This window comes from Lagenorhynchus albirostris, chromosome 12 (assembly GCF_949774975.1).
Source record: "Lagenorhynchus albirostris chromosome 12, mLagAlb1.1, whole genome shotgun sequence".
Lineage (NCBI taxonomy): Eukaryota > Metazoa > Chordata > Mammalia > Artiodactyla > Delphinidae > Lagenorhynchus > Lagenorhynchus albirostris.
In genome coordinates, this window is record NC_083106.1 from 87,694,967 (window position 1) to 87,717,358 (window position 22,392).

The 22,392-nt window shown below is 38.3% G+C and overlaps 2 protein-coding genes across 2 annotated transcripts in view; one reads left to right on the forward strand and one right to left on the reverse strand.

Moving 5' to 3' along the window:
• EYS (eyes shut homolog) overlaps nt 1-4,561 on the forward strand; it is a 1,671,360-nt gene extending 1,666,799 nt beyond the window's left edge. Inside the window, exon 41 of the mRNA XM_060167756.1 lies at nt 3,372-4,561. Coding sequence (XP_060023739.1) covers nt 3,372-4,561 — 1,190 coding nt within the window. The remainder of the gene's footprint in view (nt 1-3,371) is intronic.
• Nucleotides 4,562-11,449: 6,888 nt separating this feature from the next.
• PHF3 (PHD finger protein 3) overlaps nt 11,450-22,392 on the reverse strand; it is a 103,416-nt gene continuing 92,473 nt past the window's right edge. The window contains exons 10-16 of the mRNA XM_060167274.1: nt 22,203-22,334; nt 21,151-21,286; nt 19,189-19,384; nt 18,535-18,682; nt 16,265-16,354; nt 14,085-14,280; nt 11,450-13,862 (exon numbers count right to left, since the gene is read on the reverse strand). Of these exons, the coding sequence (XP_060023257.1) occupies nt 11,743-13,862; nt 14,085-14,280; nt 16,265-16,354; nt 18,535-18,682; nt 19,189-19,384; nt 21,151-21,286; nt 22,203-22,334 (3,018 nt within the window). The 3' untranslated portion in view covers nt 11,450-11,742. The remainder of the gene's footprint in view (nt 13,863-14,084; nt 14,281-16,264; nt 16,355-18,534; nt 18,683-19,188; nt 19,385-21,150; nt 21,287-22,202; nt 22,335-22,392) is intronic.

Consider the following 22,392-nt stretch of genomic DNA (forward strand, 5'->3'; position numbering starts at 1 on the left):
GCAGCCAGTTAGGTTTTCATATGTAGAAAAACAAATTCTCAATTAACAAGGTTTCTGTTTCTCTTTAGAGCTTATTAATTTGAATAATTTCAAATAGTGCAAAAGTTAAAACAAAATAACTTAAAAACTATCCTAGTTGATTTTAGATCTCTGATTATGGAAAGAAATTTTAAAGAGATAAACCTCGGCACTTGTTTATCTGTTTCTGCGAAATATTTAATACCTTAAAATGAGCTTTTTTGATACAAAATCAATTTTATGTTAAGCACCAATTAATCACAGATAGCCTGAATTCATCTTGATGTGGTTACAATCCTCATAGATAAATGTGCATTGAAAAAGCCTCGTCAGCCACAATGTAAAGTTAAAGCATATTCAAACAACTGAACAATAAAAGAGAAATAAACAAGAGCATACAAGCAAAGTCGCGTTAAGATTAGCCTTCCTTGGCTGAAGCTATTCTCCTTGATCTTTCTTCCAGTTGTCAACTTGGCCAGTAATATTACAGATCACAGCTTCAGCTTTCCTAATCATTTTTTATTCCAACGTAGCTCTTTATTGAGGATTATTTACTATAGAACATGCTACAAGTAGCAAGAGAAACTTCTTCCATGATCCTGTGAAAGACGTTTGTGCCCACTTGCAGGCCATAAAGTATATTCGGAGTGTTATAAATTTTAAAACTTAATATCAATTATATTTCATTGTTCTAGGTTCTGTGGTATAAAAATGTAGATGATTCAATCTGTATTTAATTTTTTCATATATAACCTAAAATCTCATAATGCAGCTTCTCTCTTTCTTTAGGCTTAAAATGGTGTTTATGTTAGAAAATCCGTGAATAAACTGAATTTCTTCCTTTTGTCGGGAAAATTTTTAAACTTATGTATATTACAGGGAAAAGATGTTTTTGTTTTTGTTTTGTTTTGCTTTCAGCCTAAAACTCGTTGTTGAGAAATACTGAGTCATCTCACCCCACAAGTATACAAAAGGAATTTCCTAACTGAACAATTAGTTATGAGCATCTTCTGTGCCAGACACTGTGCACGGTGCAGGGGATAAAATGTTGAGCCAAAGCGGCACAGATCCTATTCTCATGAAGCTTACAAGTTGGTGGATAAGGCAGCTGTTAGTCAAATAATCACGGATGTAATGACGTAGATTATATTCACTAGAAATTCTCTATGAGGAAATGATTAAAAATAAGACAACCGTATTTTGCATGGGCTCATACAGGTGGAAATGAGAGATGCGTGACTTTAGAGCTGCTAGGTCTCCCAACCATCCTTGAATAGCCTGGTGTGGACCACAAAGGGGAGGAAAAATAACAGACATTGGGTGCTGGAAGGAGGTGAGACAGTGTGGACCACGCATGTAGGAGGAGAGTACCACTTGTCAAGAAATCTCCCTGGACAAGAAAAGGGAAAATTTTATTGGTTGTGAAATGTTAGGGGGAAGGGAAAATACAGTCTCAAGGAAGATTTCTACATGTTTTGCTATGTTAAACACTTTGCCGCCCTCTGGAAGGAATCTTACCTTGTAGGGCTACATTCTTTTCCCAGGCATGGAGAGTTGCATTTGCTTTTCCTCTGAATGCCTCACTGAAACTTTCATACACATGCTGGATCCTATTTGTTCAGATTTGTTCAGACATGACTATAGAGTTATAAAATGAGATAAATATTGTGAAGGAGAGAAAACTAGTGCTATTAAAGCAATAGTGGAATCAAGGAAGACTTCTCTGAGGAAGTGGCATTTGATCCGAGACCTGAAAGATGGGCAGGAGTTACCTAGAGTAGGTGGAGCGGGACGGGGAAGTTTTCCAAGAAAACAACGCACGCAAATGTTCTGTAAGAAAAGGGTAAACCCTAACAAGGTCAGTGCTGCTGGAGGAGAGGGGAGAGCACTCCCAGTAAGGCTGCTGGAGAGGGAGTCTCTATACCTTAAAGAATCTAGGTTCTTATCCCAACAGGGAATGCCATTAAAGGATAGCATAATGATCAGACTTTCATTTGCAAAGATCACTTGAGCTTCAGTGTAGATTAGAAAATCAACTGGAAAGCAAGAAGGGTGGAGCGGCTCTCCCAATAGATCAAGCTGGAGATGACAGTAAATTTAACTAAGGTGGCAGGAGAGAAGTGCGCAGAATGAAGGTGTTTACAACGAACCAAAATGCTAGAAAATCTGTTTGATTAGAGACCCAGGATCACACTTAAATATTTTATCTGATCACTGGATGGACGGAGTGACTTAACTGAGTTTGGAAAGACTGAAGGAGACCAGGTGTATGGGAGGAAGTTCACAAACTGAGAGAAACTTTGGAGCTTGAGGTGCCTTTAAAACACCCAAGCAGAGAGCTCATAGAGATTTGCGTACTGGTAGATAGAGCTTGCTGCCAAGAGCATGGCTGAAACTTTGGAATGCACACCATATGAGATTTTCATAGCACCACCACGAATCGCTCTTACTTCTGTGAAGGAGAAATGTCGCTGCTCTATCAGTAAACAAAGGATGTGGCAGCCATCAAGCCACCACATTGCAGCCTCCCCAGGTGAGCCCTGGGGGAACGCAGGATGGAAACAGGATGCCCGGCATCGAGCAGTCAGCTGCTGCAGCCACCCCCGACGGTGCACCCTGCGGGGACTCAGGATGAGAAAGCACAGGGCACTGGCCCCAGGTAGCTGAGGTGCATGTCAAAGGAATGATTTCAGTGAGCCCAGACTCTTGCATCTTCCCATACATAGAAAAGCACTAAATTCCTTAGCTTGAGATGTCTGGTTCTCTTTAATTAACAGTAATCTTTTGATATTCTGACCACCTGGTCTTTGTTGATTATTTCCTGTTGTCATCCGTCTCCCCGCACCCCGGCCCCGCCCCGCCTCTTCAGAGCAGTCCCTCAGAGTGATTTGAGAGTCCTGTCTCCCGGGCCTGAAGTCCTTAGAAAGTCTGCCAAATAAAACATGATTCTCAACTTGTAGGTTGTGCATTTTTTCCAGTCAACACTTCTCTCATCTTCCCCCCACGACCAATGTCTGTCAAAGACAGCATCAGTGGCTCAGAGTCAAACATCCAACTTAATTTTTACACATTCATCCTTAACTTAAACCGTTAAAGAAAAACCTCACTTTAACTTGGTACCACAATACATTCATTCAGTGTGAAATATTTACAACCAGGGAAAACATATGTGGCCAACTCCAGAGCAGAAGAATACAGGATATGTGTATGAATGTATAGATATATTTTGATCTGTAAATGGACACAAAACTCTCTAACATAACTGTGATCAAGATTTGTAATCTTTTTTCTCCAAAAAGGGGCAAGAGTTTTTAATGAAGTGACATTTTACTGTTGCTTTTCTTTCTCCACAGGTGATTTTTTATGTATCTCTTTAGTAAACGGTTCTGTTCAACTCCGCTACAATCTTGGTGACAGAACTATCGTTCTAGAAACTCTCCAAAAAGTAACTATTAATAGAAATACTTGGCATGTGATTAAAGCAGGAAGAGATGGTGCAGAAAGCTACCTGACTTTGGATGGGATAAATGTAACAGAAAAAGCCAACGCTAAAATGAGCTCCCTGGACACAAATACCGACTTCTATATTGGAGGAGTGTCATCCTTAAATCTTGTAAATCCCATGGCAACAGGGAAAGAACCTGTAGGTTTTCAAGGTTGTGTCCGAGAAGTTATTATAAATAATCAAGAATTACAATTAACCGAATTAGGAGCAAAAGGTGGTTCAAATGTAGGTGACTGTGATGGGACAGCCTGTGGGTACAACGTGTGCAAAAACAGGGGTGAATGTATAGTAAATGGCACAACTTTTTCTTGCAGCTGCTTACCACATTGGGCAGGAAATACATGTGACCAGTCTGTGTATTGTTTGAATAATCTTTGCCTCCACCAATCTCTATGTATACCTGACCAATCATTTTCTTACAGTTGTTTGTGTACTTTGGGTTGGGTGGGAAGGTATTGTGAAAACAACACTTCATTTTCAACTGCAAAATTTATGGGTACTTCTTACATTAAATACACTGATCCAGATTACAGAATGAGAAATCTTCAGTTCACTACTATATCTTTAAATTTCAGTACTACTGAAACAGAAGGTTTAATTGTATGGGTAGGAAAAGCTCAAAATGAAGACGATGATTTTCTGGCAATTGGTCTCCATAATCAGACCCTGAAAATAGCAGTTAACTTAGGAGAAAGCATCTCTGTACCTATGATTTACAGCAACGGTACATTCTGTTGCAATAAGTGGCACCATTTAATTATAATTCAAAATCAGACTCTTATTAAGGCCTACCTAGATGACAACCTAATTCTCTCTGAGGATACTAATCCACACAAAAAGTTTGTTGCTCTCAACTATGATGGTATTTTTTATCTGGGGGGCTTTGAATATGGCCGAAAGGTAAATATTGTTACTCGAGAGATTTTTAAAAGAAGTTTTGTTGGCAAAATTAAAGATGTATTTTTTCAGGATTCAAAAAAAATTGAGTTAATTAAATCGGAAGGATACAATGTTTATAATGGTGATGAACAAGATTAGGCTAACAAACTAGCAATTTAAATATATAAAATATACATGTAAATATAGTTGATAGTTATTTCTTTGGCATATTGTTTACTGGAAATCAACTGTTTACTATTACCTGAAATAGTCTAAATGTTAACACTTCTTTTTTTTTATAAGCTTATAAAATATAGCTGAAGAAAAGATTTTGGTCATTTTTCCTACATCCAATTTATCTGAGTCCTGAGTTTTCACTCCATTAGTTCATTTAGTGTTTATTCATCTGTGAACTGTTTTTTAAATAAAATTTAGGTGAAAATGAATTAGTGATACATACAAAGAAAAATAAGAAAAAGGCAAAAGTATTAACCGAAGGAAAAATTAAAATTATTAACAAAGGAAATATCATAGCCTACTACATGGCTCAGCTATGAATAGTTATATGATTGAAATAATGTGAAATCTGAATACAGACTTAAACCAAAAATCAATGAATGAATGTGGGGAGGCAGAGATGGGGAAAGAAGAGTTAACTGGTGAAAGTTAAATCCTTGTCTTCCACAGTAAGTTATCAATAGATATTATAGTTTTTTTTTTAACTTAAAAAGATAGCATATACATGTCACTCACAAATATCCTAAGAAATGTCTAAAAGAATTGGATGCGGTTATCTCCAGAGAGCAGTGCAGACACTGTTGGGTTTTGTTTATAAATGTTGTAGAATTTCTTGACTTTTTAAACCACGTACTTATATAACTGATCAAATTTTAAAATTAAACTGCATTTATATTTAACCATTCAAGGCTACAGGTCTCCAAAGTGAGCATAAAACAGGTTCTGAATAATGTTATTGAAAATTATTTTCCTGATAATATCTGTTCCATTAAAAGCATAACTTGAGAAAGTACATTTTGCCCAAACACCAGTTACTGGTGTAACTGTGAAGAGCATTTTCACCCTCCCACCGTTCAGACTGGGAGACAGTCATTGCTGCTGTTGTTACTTAACATTTTCAGAGTTTGGTATTTATGACAATTTTGCCACCAGGAAAGCAACTGACAACACATGACCGACATAAAGCTCTAACAGGTAGAACAGGACCGTGTGGAGGAAAAAAATCTTGGTAATAGGAGCATGTAAAGTTGAAAAGGAAAAATCTATAATTATCTATTAAATGGAGAAAAGACTTTACACATAGGATTGATGCACAGTTTAACTTGCCAATGCTATTAATAATCAAAATCTGCCTGTACAGATTCCAGTCTATACAAAGCAGCTAGATGAACAGTTTATCATTGCAGAACTTTACAGATTCTTTTTTTGACTTGTTATTTTTGCCACTCCATTGCAATCAGAAAGCTAAAAACAGTCTTGCAAAGCCCCAAAACCAAAGTTAGGAACTTTGGCCTTATTCGATGGGACACAAAGTGTCCCCAGACATACTATTCCTATCAACATTAGAAAGTGTGTGAGCAAAATATAATGTAAGGTAGAACTGCAGAATGTCTATGCATCAATTCAAAGGTTTTGTTTTTTAACAGAAACTACACAAGACAACTCCATCCAACCTATGCTGAAAAACTGTGACCTAAATTTGCTTTGGTCCATACCATTCCATTTAACTTTGGAGTTGAGATCATAATGTTCTAAAAAAATTCCTTTTGATAGTTGACTTTCAAAGATACACATTTTATGCAAAAAGGCAAGAAAGCTGTTTTAGGAAGGCTACAAAAGCTTCAAGGAAACTTTGCCTATACCACACACCCATCACATTTGACCACATCTTCTCATAATACAGTGTGCCTTTCTTTAAAGCAGCACTTCCCAAAGTAGAGTCGAAGGACCCGAGGGCCCCTAGATATTTTCAGGGGATCCAGATTCTTCCTTTCCCAATGACAATTCTGTGTGAAGCCAGATCTTCATGTATTTCAAACAAAATGACATATTGCCAAACATTAAATGCAGAAGCAGATAAGAGAATCCAGCTATGTCTTAAGTCAGACACACTGGAGACGTACAAACATGAAAAAGACCTGTCTCTTAACTAAACTGACTTAGCTTGGAAGTTATTGTACATAAAATGTTATTACCATATAATGGGATTACTGTCAAACAAGTATTTTTACAATTTAAAAAATTGTAATTTCTAATATGCTAAATAAGGATAGACACAATCCAAAAAAACAAAAGCTCTTTAAGAGGTCTCATTAACTGTTAACAGTGTAAAGGGGTCTTGAAACCAGTAAGTTTGAGAAGTGTTGCTTTAAAGCTGCTTCTCACAGCTGTAGTCTTACATTCAGATGTGACCACTGGCCTTTCTACACCACACTGCAAGCTCCAAGAGGCTGGAGGGTTAGGGTACTGCTCACCACTGAATTCTAAACCTAGCAAATGCCTGAAGAATAGGCACAAAAGAAGAAGTGAACACTGCTACCTAGAGATTCTCCTGTAAGTCAGAATGACTTGGTTAAAATATTTTTTCACCTTAAAATCCAAAATTTCATGTGGTAAGTTATCAACATTATTTGTTTTTGCTATCCTAGTGATGATGGCGTTGAAGATTTCCTATGTGATATGCTTTTCCATCACAAAATAAAAATTGCTAAAAACCTTTCAGATCATTTTACTATAACGTCATGATGCTTCTGAAACAAAGTGTTGAATGTAAACATGAGAACATTTTTTAAAGTAAGCTGAAATACCTTAGCCAAGAGATAGAAATATTTACTTATGAAACAGTGAACTCATTTTTTTAAGACACTTCTAGCTATTGACCTAATATTTGTGTTTCAACTCACCCATTCATGTACTCTCTTGCTCTATACATGAATTAAAATTCTTTATGAAACAGAAGCCAAAGAATCAGGGTGTTTGGCACCGTCATAAGAGCAGTAACCAATTTTATTTATGATTTGCCTTGGGAGACAAAAGTCAAGTGTTGACTATGTGAACTGCCTTTTGTGGTCATTACTAAGTGGCAACCTGACCACTGTTTTACAGGGATCTGAGAAGGTGGGAATAATGCAACCGCTATGTTCAAACATTTAAACTATTTGCTTTAATAAGATCCTGTTCACCAGCAAGCTCTCACAATGCACTTAAACTTGATTTATACACAGCCGCTATTAAAAAAAACTGAGAACAGCTGTATGCAAATTCACCAGCTGACAAGTGGTTTTGTTATCGCACATACATAAACATGTTAATAATATCCAAGTGGCTTAACTTGTCACTCCACTTTCCTATTGTTGGTATTATGTTTCTTAACTTTTAAACATTTACTATGGCCTTAGATGCTTCATAACTCCAAAACACTTGTAACTAGGATTTGGTTCACCTACAATTTAAGCTACAATTAGCAAGTTAAGAGATATGGTAAATAATGACCCTCAAGGTTGTACATCTCAATCCCTGGAAACTGTAAATATGCTAGGTTACACAGGAAAAGGGGAATTAAGGTCACAGATGGAATTTAGGTTGCTAATCAGTGGACCTTAAAATAAGTTTATCCTGGGCTTCCCTGGTGGCGCAGTGGTTGAGACACGGGCTCGTGCCCCGGTCCGGGAAGACCCCACACGCCGCGGAGTGGCTGGGCCCGTGAGCCATGGCCGCTGAGCCTGCGCGTCTGGAGCCTGTGCTCCGCAACAGGAGGGGCCACAACAGTGAGAGGGCCCCGTACCGCAAAAAAAAAAAAAAAAAGTTTATCCTGGATTATCTCTGTGGGTCCACCGTGCTCACAAGGGTCCTTAGAAGTGGAAGAGGAAATCAGAAGGGAGGGTCAGAGACGGCAGAAAGACTCAGCCCCATGTTGCTGACTCTGAAGATGGAGGAAGGGGCCATGAGGCATGGAAGGTGGGTGGCCTCCAGAAGATGGAAAACGCACAGAAATGGGTTCTTCCCAGAGCCTCCAGAAAAGGAACGCACCCTCCGACAACACTGAGATCCCCATCAGACTTTGATCCACAGAAGCGTAAGATAAATCTGTGTGATTTCAAGCCACTAAATTTCTAATAATTTGTTACAGCAGCAATAGAAAACTAATAAAAGAGGACTGGAGAATTAGGATTTGAAATGAATATAAACTTTGCAAATCTGTACAGGAGAACTCAGACTTTTGGTTATGTCTTTTTGCTCACTCTGAGGAACGGGTGGCCCAGTGGCGTTTCAGACAGGTTGGTGTGATGGTGACAGAAAAAGGGCTGTGAAAGGTGTGTGTAATCATCAGGCTTCTGTCCCTCTCCCATTCTCCATTCTGAGAGCACAACCACCACACATTCAGACTTTGGAGAAAAGTAGAACTGAGCTAGGATTCCAGCTCTGACAACAGCAGTCTAACCTTGGATGAGTTTTCCAACTTTTCTAAGTCCCAGTTGCCTCAGCTCTAAGGTGAGTCGTCACCTTGCAGGCTGACCGAGGTTTACATAAAGCGCTCAACATGAGGTCTGACGTACGGAGTGTTCATGGAGGCTTTCTTACCGACAAAAGGATTACAAGGGGCGGACTTGGTAAGTACTGAGACACCCTGGTACATTTTACTTAACAGGTGTGTATAAACTGTCTTAAGATGGTTCTAAATATTTGAAAACATCAAACTGTTTTTAAAGAGCAAGCTTTTCTTAAAACAGGAGAAACTAAAAGATGACCTTCATATAACTATTAGTTTGTGTAAGGATGGTAGGTGAAACTGAAAGAATGAGAATGGCTTTGGAGCTACTACTACTCATTTGAGAACTTTTCTCTTTTTCTCTTTCTTTCCTCACAAGTTAAAAGCCTCAAAATACTCAATATGTCCATACCTACTCTCCACAATATTTCAGTCCCAGCGGTTAGGAAGCCTGGTTCCAGCATTTAGCAGCCTTGTAGTACCAGACAGTCATTACTAACAGAGGGCTCTATGGGATCTACCGTGATTCTACGAGATATGAAGAAAGAATTTTAAATTTCCCAACAATATGTATAAAAAACTATTGGCTAAGAGGTAATCAAAAACTGACTTAAAGGCTTTCTTCAGTTGGTTAATCCATTCTTCTTGTACCTTGCAAAAGAAATCTGCTGTCTCATCAACCCTCAACCAGATAGATCAGTGAAAGCAGATTTACTGACATACATACAGTTGACCCTCCGTGTCTGTGGGTTCTACATCCTTGAATTCAACCACCAGATAGGAGAAAAAAATTTCAGAAAGTTCCAAAAAGCAAAACTTGAATTTACTGTGCACCGGCAACTATTTACATATCATTTGCATCACATTTACAACTATTTACATCTCATATACATTGTATTAGGTTTATAAAATTGCAAGTAATCTAGAGATGATTTAAAGCATACAAGAGGATGTGTGTAGGCTATATGCAAATACTATGCCCTTTTATATAAGGGACTTGAGCATCTGCGGATTTTGGTCCAGGTGGGGAGTTCCTGGAACCAGTGCCCCAAAGGATACCAAGGGATTACTGCATTTGAAAATAAAAAAGCTAATTTTTATTTTGGTTTGGGGACTTTTTTTGGTAAAACCTTGAGAACAATTTCTTCATAATGGTGCAAAAGCTGACTGACCTTAGGTTTTTTTGTTGGCAGACTGACTTGTTTTCTAACAAGTCAGCTCGCAAAAGAAAAGTAGAGCAAATTTTTTAAAAAACTTTATTTGAATACAAGTCCTCTGTTTTAGAACATATATGATGATAAATTTCAGAGGATATGGATGACAAAAAAAAAGGGGGGGTCTCAAGTTGCTGCAAGTTAGACAAAATGGTTTGGTTTTGAATTTCCACTCATTTTCTCTCCAGTAAAAACAGCAAGGCTGAATCAGTTTCAAAACCCATTTTTAACTCTAATATGTAGACTTTTTAGGAAAACAAACTTTATCTTCTTAATTTTGTGAAGTCATGTATATTTTTCTTCATTAATACAGGTAAGTTAAAATACTGGCTTTTCTTTCCCTCCTTTTGGTCTCAAGTGTTAGTATCATTTGGTAGCCACTGCTTTAAATTATAGCAATCAATACAGTATATGTAGTTAAGGGTGTAAATAAATTTAGGTTTGGATTAGCAACAGCCTCCCTGTGCTTTCAAGAAAAACGAGCATATGACACTGTAGTTATTTACCCCCCAAACAAATTACAGTTAATTACACGTTTTACAGAAAGATTCACAATACGTTTCTCTTAAATAAAATTTGTGGTCTTACAATGATTAGTCAGTGTACCAAACTCTGACGGTGTACCAATTTTCAGAAACATACCTACAAAGTGGGTTATAGCTGCACAGTTTTTCAGTGGCAGTTTCAAATTCTAGCCTCTTCAGAACTACACGATTTATCTCAATAGCCTATAATCGAAGATAAAGAAATCGTTTTTCTCCTCATCTTAGCCTATATGCTCTTGGCTGAGTAAGAGAAGAACAATGTCTGAAGGTATGTAAAGCCTCAAAGAAGAAATTCTTTTACTACTGAATTTCAAATCACACACACAAAATAGGTGAGAAATTCTTTTATCATATTTAGAATCAAAATATCCCTTAAAATATTTACATTGTACAGTAAAAAGGATAGCAAAACACAAGATCATGTACAAGCTTAAGTATTCAAGTTTCTGAAGAGCCAAAAAGGAAAAGGAAAACAATGGACTACCACAAAGCTGTAGTACGGTAACAAACGCCTTCAATGAGTGCAGACTAAAGCAATAAATGTACTCCTTGGGTTTCTGATTCTTGGTCAAAAACTGCTCGACTAAATGATTAATATAATCCAATTACCAAGTTGCTTGGCTTTTTGTTGCTCCTCTACAGTTTCTTTAAAAACAGTGCAATTTAAAACAAACTTACAGAGTACACGTTACTCTCAAATTAGTCATTATATAAAGGACATTCACTAGAGACAGTAAATATATTCCATGATTAACCATATTTACCAATTAAGGAATAAAACTAAAATTTCTAAGCCTTTATTGCATATTAATAAAACAAATCTTTGAATATACAGCAATGTAAAACTTTTAAAAACATTAAATTCCTAGAACTAGGGGGGGTGGTTGGCGTGAAGAAGGGATGAAGAGCAGTGGCCCGGGGCGCTCTGCACCAACACACAGAATTTACTGTCCTGCAAACCACCAATATTAAAAATGCAAAAGGGGGCACGACCCTAGCAGGCAATCATACAAAGGTTTAAAGACACAACGTTTAACAGCTATTTCAATGTACCCCTGCGGCAGCCTGCCGGCTTCACCTTTTGCCTTTGGCTCTGTCGCCGTGGTCCCTGTCTCTGTGGTGCCTGTCTCGGTCCTTCTCGCCTTCTCTATGCTTACTCTTCTCCCGCTCTCTGTCCTTCTCCTGGTCTTCACCCTTGGGCGTGTCTGCCTTCCTGTCTACAGCCCTGCTGTCTCTGCTCGCTCTTCCGTCCACTCCTCGCTCCCCGTGCGGCGGCCGTGCCCTCTCCTGACCCTTGTGCCCTTCCTCCCTGCTCTTCCTGTCTCTGTCCTTGTCCTGGGCTCTGTCTCTGCGCCTGTGCCTTTCGGATTCCTGCTCCCACCCCTTCTCATGGCGCTCTCTTTTCAGGTGGTGTGAATCACTGTAAAATCTCTGACGATCCCCCTTACCCCTGTTAAACGGTCTATCCAGTTGCTGTTGGTCTTGCCTACCCCAAGGGTCACTATGGCGCCTTTCTGGCCTCCGAACGTCTTTAATCTGGTAAAAATTTTGCGGGCCTAGATACCGTGACGCTTGCGAGAGGGGACCCATCATACGTTGCGGTTGGCCTGTCAGATGCACGACAGGTGGCCAGGGAACCATGGGGTTCTGAGCAAAGCCAAAGCCTGGAGGGGGAAGCAACGGGGGTGGCAGATGTGGCGGGAATGCAAACATGCTTTGTGGGGGGAAATGTGGAGGCCCCGGAAATGGAAATCCAGGCGGGCTACACTTGAGATGCTGAAGGCTGGGCTGCTGTGGCCTTACGGGTGAACAGTTTGCACTTGCTCTGGGGCTGGCGCTTCTGGAGGGGAAGCTGACGCTCTTAGCAGGAAGTTCAGATCGACGTGTGTTTCCAGCCTCAAAATGCGACGCTGCTGCCACGGATCCTCTTCGAAATGGCTGCACGGTTTCAATATTTTGCATTAGAATCTCCTCCTGTAAGGGTTTTGCTTGTTCCGTTGGAGAGGTGCGTATGTTTTCTGCTGATGGCGAGTTCTGTACAGCCCCAGAATCATCACTCTGCTGAATACATGAGTTTCTCTCTACAGAAGGCAACTTGTCCTCAACACTGCTTTGTTCGGTTAACTGCTCCCTGTGCGATAGGCCGGGCGGGGGCTGCTTCTCTCCATGCCGGCAGCTATCTCCGTCCCTGCTTTCTGGAGCGGACGCCTGCTGACTCCGCCCTGCTGCCTGCCTAGGGTCCCTTTTCAGGTTGATAAACTGCGGGGCCCGTGTCGTATTAGCAGCAAGGTTTTCACTGCAACTCACGTTACCATCTACGTTTCCTTTTCCTACATTAGACCTGCACGGAGAACTAGTATTTGAAGTCCAATTATCTTGCAAGTTATTCTCTTGATCTTGTAGCAGCTGTCTTTTTAGTGCTCTCTCTTTACTCTCCACAGTCTCCTCTTGTTTTGACTGCATCGATAAATTTGTTAGGAATGCTTCTGTAGAAACATCTGGTGGTTTACCTCTGAGACTAAGACTTGTCAAAGGCCCAGCAGAAACAGAAGAGGCCCCCATTCCGGACGCCTCTTCTCCTACTGAACTACCTGCCGACTCTGAAGGCTTATCTCCTTTAACCTTCACTTCCTTGGCTTCACCATCAGTTGCTTCCACTGTATCTATCTTCTCTGCTTTCAGGTCGGCTTGCTCATTTATAAATGGAATTTCTTTAAGAGTGTTTTGTTCTGTCCCTGACTGAGCCTGTTCATATGCTTGAGCAGTAGTGCCCAAAAGGCTCTGAAGGATATCATCTACAGGAAGAGGTTTATTTGCCAATTCCAGAGTAGAAGGTTGATTTTCCCAGCCAATCAAGACCCCAGGAAGGAATCTTAAAGGTTTTGGTGGCTCCTGTTTGGTGACTTCCACTAAAGGTTCAATGACCGTTGGAGGGTCTTCCTGAAGAGTCTGCTGAGGCTTATTTCTTTGCTTGTGCAACACAGTTGTAAAAGAATTAAAAAAGTCATTTTCTTCTTCTGCTGCTTCCTCTGTGGAAACTTCTACCTTACTTTTTTTATCAGGCGGCAATGTTACTGGTACACTTTCAGGCATCTCAGCTGTGTGACCGGCACCAGCAGTGGCACCATGTTGTCGTTTCAGTTTTTGACGAATAATTAAGCCCAACAATAGATTAGGTCTGTGCAGTTCAAGGCCTGTACAAAATCAAAAACATCAATTAATAGTCATTTTCAATCATTACAATAAAGAGTAAAATTTTGCATCTAGTTTATTACAGCCTCCTCAATGGGTGCCTGTCCCTGTCACGGCAGATCTAAAGGGCTGGGCCCCAAGAAGGAAAGCAGAGTCCACTCTCCTGCTCCGGCCCTGCCTCTCACCTCACTTCATTCATATTCTATTCTTAAACGAATACCTACCAGGTCCATCAAAGGGCACAAGAGGGTGTGGGATTTTATCCGCAGCACCCAGAGGGATTAGGTACATGTCTTTAACCTGCTTCATGTTGTTTGCGGCCACTCCGTAGCGCTTCCTGCTGCTGAAGTATGCAAACAGCAAAGTGTAAGAAATTTGATCTTCTTCAGTCACAGGTGTGAAGCGAACCACACAAATTTCCTATTCAAGCAAATAACAAATGGTTGTTTAAAACAATAACCTAAACAACAGCCTGGTTTTAAATACCATTCTCAATTAGTAATAATCTGTTGAATTTTACGACTGTTACTACTTAAATGCAGATATGAATACTAAAAGGAAACAACTCTTAGGAAAAGATCCTGGCTGGTCCACTGGTGGATCTGTTTTATCTGAAACTGTCCCATAGAAACTGAGTCCCAAGGTAATTAATTTGTGCAAGGTGACACACCTGTCAGTGGCAGAGAAGATATTTAAAGCCACGTCTCCTGATATCTATACTGTGTCCTCATTTCCAAAGTTGTAACTTCTACAGAGGGCTGCCTATATTCTCAGCACACTGCAAGTTAACAGCAGCCACCACCAGTGCCCCACCACATACACACACACACACAGAAACGCACAAATCCACAGATAATCCAAGTTAGAGGGACTGAATCGAGGAATAAAGGGGGCTGGTGAAAGACCTCAAATACACACAGCATAAGTTCTGTCAAATCACTTGGCTTACTGAGGAACTTATTTGCTTGCCTCTGGGCTCTTGGCTTTGCTTCAGATAGAAAAGACAGTCCCAATTTGGTGTTAATTTGGTAGTGTGAAAAACGGATGCTTCTTCATGAAAAATGAAATGGGGAGAGCCAGATCTACTGCAAAGCCTAAACTGATGCAAGATCCTAGAGAAAACACATGAATGAGCCGAACTATGGCTCTACCTCTTCTAAGAGGTCTGTCATCCTGAGTGTCCTCCTTTGGGGCCGACAAGTCCAGATGGAAGCACACTGGGCAGTACCAGAGGGGCAGATCAAGAGCACTCCCCAAACAACCAGGAGGAATACCTCCCAATACTTTCCTATGACTTTTGCTATCATGAGAAAGTGAAAGCAAGTAAATGTAGTAACTTTTTTGTACTGCTTCGAAGTTTTATTTGTATTCTAATACAGTATCAGTTTAAATTCTAAAATCTATATTGGAAAAAATATTATTTTCAGCTGAAGATTATCCATTATGGATCACTACTAATCTTACTAAAGACTTCTGATCATAAAAGATAAAAAAGTTAAATGTTCGTTTATTCAAAATTTATTTTTTGAATGTCTATAATATGCTGGGTATTACCATCCTTGGAGGGAAAAATGATTTCTTCTAATGATTAAATATTCCTGTGTAGTTATGTTCTTTGAGTTAAAGAAATGATAGAAGATATAGAGAGAGAAAAGAAAAAGAGAGATATTGCTATAGAGGCTACTAATTATCTCCCAGTATCCATCCTCCTCATTTCCTCCTATTACAAAGAGAACGCTTAACTTTTAGTTGGGCACATGGCCATCCAATAGAGGTCACACTTCCCAGCCTCCTTAGCAGCCAATATGAAGTTTATGAGTAAGCTCTTGCCAATGGAAGTTAGAAGAAGTGAAAAGATAACTGCAAGTTCTAGGTCTTGCTTCTAAAACAACTGGACATTCTTTTTTCCCACTTGGTGCTGCTAAGTCAGCTCTGACCCTGCTTGAATGATTAAGGACAACAGTCTTGCAAACAGCAAAATAACAAGACAGAGGAGCCTCATCCCTGCTTAATCGAACGGCCTGAAGCCCTGAACTACTGACCCACCTAACATAGCAGGAAAATGAACAACTTTAGGGTCTCTTTGTCCCAACGGCTTAGCCTATGCCCCAACTAAAACAAATGTCTACAATCAAAGCAAGGCAAAATTCCAGGATGAAATCTCAATACTTACTCTAAAACATTTCTTTCAAAACAGTGACAGAAATCACTGAGAGAGCATACCACGAAAGGAATGCTGTGCTTTGAGCTCTAGCAATGGCTATAGTTCAGCTTTGTCAGGCATATTATGTACATTTAGTACTTGTACTGGCTCCCTCCCCTGGGGACCCTGCACAAGAACTCTCAGTGGTTTACTTTTCAAATACTGTCTCACATTGGTAGAGTGAAAAAAAGTTCTCCTCACCTTGGTTCCTGAGGCTTTAATTTTTTCCACATAATCCCAAACTGTCTGAGGTGATATTCTACCACCGACTTGAATACTATCTGGTAGATCCTGTGGTAACGACATGAAGGTGATCAATGTATACAGATTATATTTATTATAATGTCTATACTTCATACAAACTTAGCTCTAAGACTAATCTGAAACAGTGATTAAAAAAAAACAAGTAAGTAAGATTATAAAATGCATCAGAGAACATAATAAAGTACAGGAAGAGCAATTAGGCTTTACCTCAAATGTCAACTCCAAATGACTGAGATGGATGCCCAAAATACAGTTAAGAAAGAATCTGAGGTCAAGAGAAAGAAGCAGTGCAAGCATCCCACTTTGACAATCCAGGAAGAGTACAACAGATTCCAAAATATTAGGGGACACTGTTTTTCCCCTTCCACCTCCCCTCCCTTTTTTTTGGTGGTAGTGAGTTGGGGTATGCCTTTATCACTAACAGCTGGATTTCAGAAGTTATCAAGCTTAATTATGGAGGATATTTTTGCACAGAAAAGAATAACATTGTAATAATGCAAGGTTCATTATTTTTTAAAGGCATAATCTTTCTGAGAACAGATGACTATACATAAAATCAATCAAGAGCTGTACAATTAAGAATATTTCAAACTTTAATCAGTATATTTGTTTTTTATGAAGAGAGAAAAATCATAAAAAACATAATTAATCGATATAAATTCTATTAAATTTAAATGATTAATTGCTTTATTTTATTTGGGATTTTAGTCCAAATCAAACTAAAAATAAGTAGAAAGCAGAGGTGGAGTTCTGGAAAGCAATCACACAGAAACTGGCTCAGAAAAGAGAATAATAGTTTTGTTTAAAATCAAAAGGGTCCCGTAGTTTAGGACTTAGTTATCCATTTAAAAGAAGAGTTATCGTCACCAAGGACTAATCAAAGACTAAATTTCTAAACAGATTTGTTCAAAAAGAAAAGCACTGAATTTTTTTCTTATAAAATCAATGTATCTAAAATATTACTTGCCAACCAAACTATATGTAAAATAATTAAGTCGTTTATTAATCAAAAACACAACTAGACAAATAAGCTGATGGAGATTAGATAAGCAACATTACATTGAGTCAAACTAATTTCATCCTAATACAAAGAAAAGTTTATATTAGTCTTAAAAAAGAACAGGCATATATATGATTTAAGTTTTATAAAATACTGAAAACCATTTTTTTAAAAACTTTTGCCTTTATGGTCAGCAGACTGAGAATGAATGGAAAAAATGACAGATATGAACATAATAGCAAAATATAATCTCAACAAAAATATAGTACACATATACTGATTTATTTTCCTTCTGCAGAAACACAGAGAAATACAAACTTTATTCAAAAGAGTTCAGAAAACATTGTACTTTCTCACTTATCCTAATACTATAATACTACAGCTGCTTGTTTCTCATAAACACTGCATAGTAGTCCCTTCCTATTCCCTCAGGTATAAAACCAACCAAGGGCACCACTGCAGCAACCAAGGTCACTGCTCTCAGGACTGTCAACTAACTGGCGAGTCTCAACTAGACAGCTCACCCTTGAACAACATGGGGGTTAAGTAAGGGTGCCCACCCTCTGCGCAGTTGATAATCCGAGTATAACCTACAGTTGTCCCTCCGTATACACGGTTCCACACCTGAGGATTCAACCAACTGCGGGTCACGTGGTACTGTGGTTTTCACTATTGAAGAAATCCGTGTATAAGTGGACCATGCAGTTCAAAACTGTGTTGCTCAAGGGTCAACTGGGTGTGTATCTATATTCACAGAAATGGCCAGGTAAAGGACCACAGTCATGAAGCTGGGGAAATTTAAGCAGTAGGGGAATTGTAAGACTTGATAACAATGAAAAACTCTCCTTGACAAGCTAACACTGTAGGCCATAAATATGTCCATCTTTTACGTAAGTCTGTACTTAAAGCAAAACTTAGATATCCACGCAGACACTCATTAATCTTTAATTCTGACAGAGAATACATCTTGGGAAGAGTACAAGACATGTGGGTTTAATACATCAGGGCACAATTTTCTACAGTTCTAAAACTCCATTCGTGGACTCATAATTCCATTAACTGAATGGTTTAAGGATCACTGTCAATAAATATTTCTATCATGAATGAAAATTAAATATTTTAATTTTATTATGTTGTTTCTTTGCCTTGTGGCTTCAGAAACATACATGTCAACCCAGGCATAGAAGGGTAGAAAAGTTCACAGTACCTCTGTCAAGTACTCAGGGGAACCAGACACTGGGTAGGCTTTGGTAACAAATTTTGCTACAGATGGCATGTTGATAAAACCTTTCCAGATGAAGTTCAATCGAGCCAGGAAGGTAGACTCAACTTCAACAGTTCCAGGCATCTCTGGACTAAAAAATGACATTAAGAAGTTTTCAGCCTAAAGATCTGCTCATGAATAAATGCATTTTCTATTTACTCATCTATCATTTCTATTTTAGCATGTCAAGAAAACCAAAATATGTAAAGGCTATGATTAAAGAGTTTATATTTTCACTTTAATGTACTTATATTTACATAGCCATGTTTTTACAAAGTCTTTCTTCTAGGCTGTCTTGTGGACTAATATGGTCCGGAGAAATGCAAGCAATTTTTCTTTAATGACTTATCTCCTGCCTCTTGGAGCTAATGCAATTAAGGAGAGTTTTAAAGTCAAGTCCCCACACACTCAAGTCTCTAGTTAATTTTTAGAGTCTTTTTAAAAATCTCAATTAGGGTACAGGAAGGTACAGTTACTGTCTCAAAAGAAAGGTTTCTTTCTTAAGAAACATGTCACTTTTCTAAAGTTTTGAAGACTTCCAAGTATAATATGGCAAAGAGCTATAAAGAATAGAAATTATAACTAACAGAAAATTACCGTGGAGCAGAAGAGAATGTTGACTTCGGAGACTCTTGTTTCTCCTCTTCAAAGAATTCAGAGGCCAAAATATTTGAGGTTGAAGACAAAGCATCTGCTATACTTTCTGCTTCATTGTCTGAATGTTTACGAGATACTCCAACAACAACTTTCACTTTTTTTGGAGAAAGATCATCTACAGGCGGTGCCATTCGACCTGAAGCCAGAAAATACCAATTTATACCACTTTTGTAAACTGAAATTTCTGTAACTTCATCCATTTTCACTTCTAAAGTTATTCAGTTTCCCTGACTGCACTGTTGCATAACCATACATTTACTGGGGTAATTTGTAACTATCATCATTTCTCACAATGAGTTCTAGAACACCTCCCTTACTGATGTGAAAAATCAAAAAAAAAAAGAGAATGTTAAACAACTCAGTCAAGCTTTTGAAAAGGAAACATTACAACCAGAACCTAAAAATGGTTTCCTGATTCCCTATCAAACATTTTTTAAACTAAACTACAACAAATTCCAACAGTCTTGAGAGGTAACATGAGGAACTAAGTAAAAAAAAATCTGTATACCTACTTCGTGTTACATATAGCAGCAGTCCGTGACATATGCATACTACAATGCTACTTAGTTACTAAGCATGAAAGAACACTAGTAAAAGTCTAGAAAATGACATTGATTTTCTCTATAGAATCAAGAAGGAAAACTCAAACTTTATGAAAATAGGTCAAGTACAGTAGTATTTAACAAATATTTTGTGTGCTACCATTAAATTTATTGAAATATTATAATATTAAATATTATATTAATTATAAATATAACTTTAATCATGAAAATTAGTAGAAATTAATAGAATTAACAAAAAAATTATTAAGATTTTTCCCAGACAAAAACCTAATGAGTATACTAAAAATACTAGTAAACCATGGATAGCTTTCTTCAGGGATAACAATGTCTAAAAACACCCTGCCCTTTAAGTCTTTACCATTGTACCAACTGTGAACACACAATTTTGAGAAGATATGTCATTTTTATTATAAGAAAGCTGCCTAGTCTCTAAAACAATGATGGAGGGCAGCATGTTAACTAACCTGAAAAATTTTTCATCTTACTGAACAAAGTATGTATCAGTCCTTTAGCATACCACAGTAAAAAAATAAAACTCCAGAGCTACATCTCTAGAGTTTAAAAAACTTTCATCCTCCACCTTTACCAATAAACTGAATATAAATTTAAACTCTTGCTCAACACATCCCCATTTCTTATGCCCTAAATCCAGTCTCTAACATCTGTCAATATTACCTAACCTGAGTATCTCAAAGCCTCCCTTTAATTAAAAGCACCTGCATCTCCCTCTTGCACTAGTGCACAAACGCCTGCCACCTAGTCTCGCTCCTTCTTCTCTTGGCTTCTTTCATCATCATCTCTACTCAAAGTCAGAGAAATCTTCATAAAATTCCAAGCTGATCATATCATTCCCCTGCTCAAATCCCTTCAATCACTACCCACTGCTCTTAGATAGAAGACTAAAATGTTTCATATGGCCTACCAAAGCAGGTTTTCAGCAATTTTTATCATAATCTGCAAACTAACATTTTATATCATGATCCATTACTTACATACACACGCACACTCCACATACCCCTGTGTGTCTGTGCACATGTGTGTGTATACATGTATGTATGCATGTGTGGGTCTTTTTGTTATACATAAATAACTGGAACTAAAGTCTCTCAAAATCATACTTATCTTTAACAGTGCAATTCACCGTGATATTTTCTATTCTGTTTTCGTTTGTTTTTGAAATGCTAGTGAACTACTTACTAAATTGATTTCACTACTACTACTAAGTCACAATCTGACTCTGCACCAGTACTGGGAAAACAAAAACCTATTTAAATTATAATTTACAAGTATTCCCCTTTTAAAATGAAAGCAACATTTAGGAAGAAATACTTCAAATTACCTATGCAAATTTTGCAGTTAAGATCAAAAAGATGTTGTCTGTGTTGATTAGTGGTATCTTTAGATAAGGAGTCAATCTCTTCTTTCTGTTTGTCAGATCCTTCTGTCTTCTCCATTGACTTATTAGCTGTAGGTTCCTAACAACAGTGAGAGTAAAAATAGGTTAACAGAAAAACTTTGGCCTCAATTATTTAAACCATCTGTTATTTCATACTGATATTTTTCCAAAATCAAACTGCTCCATTCATAGGTTGTTTTTCACGATTTCTTTAAAAAATAAATGCTAGATGTTAATTATGACATAAAACAGAGCAAAAACTCAAACATTTCTCATTCTTCAAGGCCTCTAACAAGATCTATTATTTTCTCATTGATATTTGAAAGTAAGAAAAGCTACACCTGCTCTCAAACTAGTCTATCTTAAGAAGCACCTGCATATTTCGAGGCCTGTGATGCAGGTGGTCTGCACACTACGTACAGAAAAACAATGCTTTAAACACTCTCAAAACAACATTAAACCAATAATAGAGACAACTCTAATAAATACACAGTTTAAAAAATTCCTTTTTCTACTTTAAGAACAAGAGAAGCAGTGGCTTCTCTTGTTGCGGAGCACAGGCTCTAGGCGCGTGGGCTTCAGTAGTTGTGGCTCGTGGGCTTCAGTAGTTGTGGCTCGTGGGCTCTAGAGCGCAGGCTCAGCACTTGTGGCTCGCAGGCTATAGAGCGCAGGCTCAGTAGTTGTGGTGCACAGGCTTAGCTGCTCTGTGGCATGTGGGATCTTCCCGGACCAGGGTTCAAACCCATGTACCCTGCACTGGCAGGCGGATTCTTAACCACTGTGCCACCAGGGAAGTCTGCCCTCCTTTATTTTTATATTCCAAGTGAATCATTTAATGTGAGTGAGGCTCAGTTTGATATTACCGTAAGTATTAACAGAAGAAAATGGTTAAACATAAACATTTTCCCTTCTATCAAAAACGGTCAAATAAATCTTTTCTGAATCTTCATGTTTTGAGCACTATAAAACATGTTATTTTTATTATCATAATTTACCTGAATCTCCATGGCTGCTTCCTGTTCTTTCATTGGAGCATCACTCTCAATTTCTATCTCACCTTTATGAGTTATCTTGGTGATTGGTCGTCTTTCCACTTCTCTCTGTTCTTTCTCAATCATCTCTATGGTCTAATAGGACATATTTTAAAGAAGACTTCACAGTTAATCACAGATGATTTTTAACCTT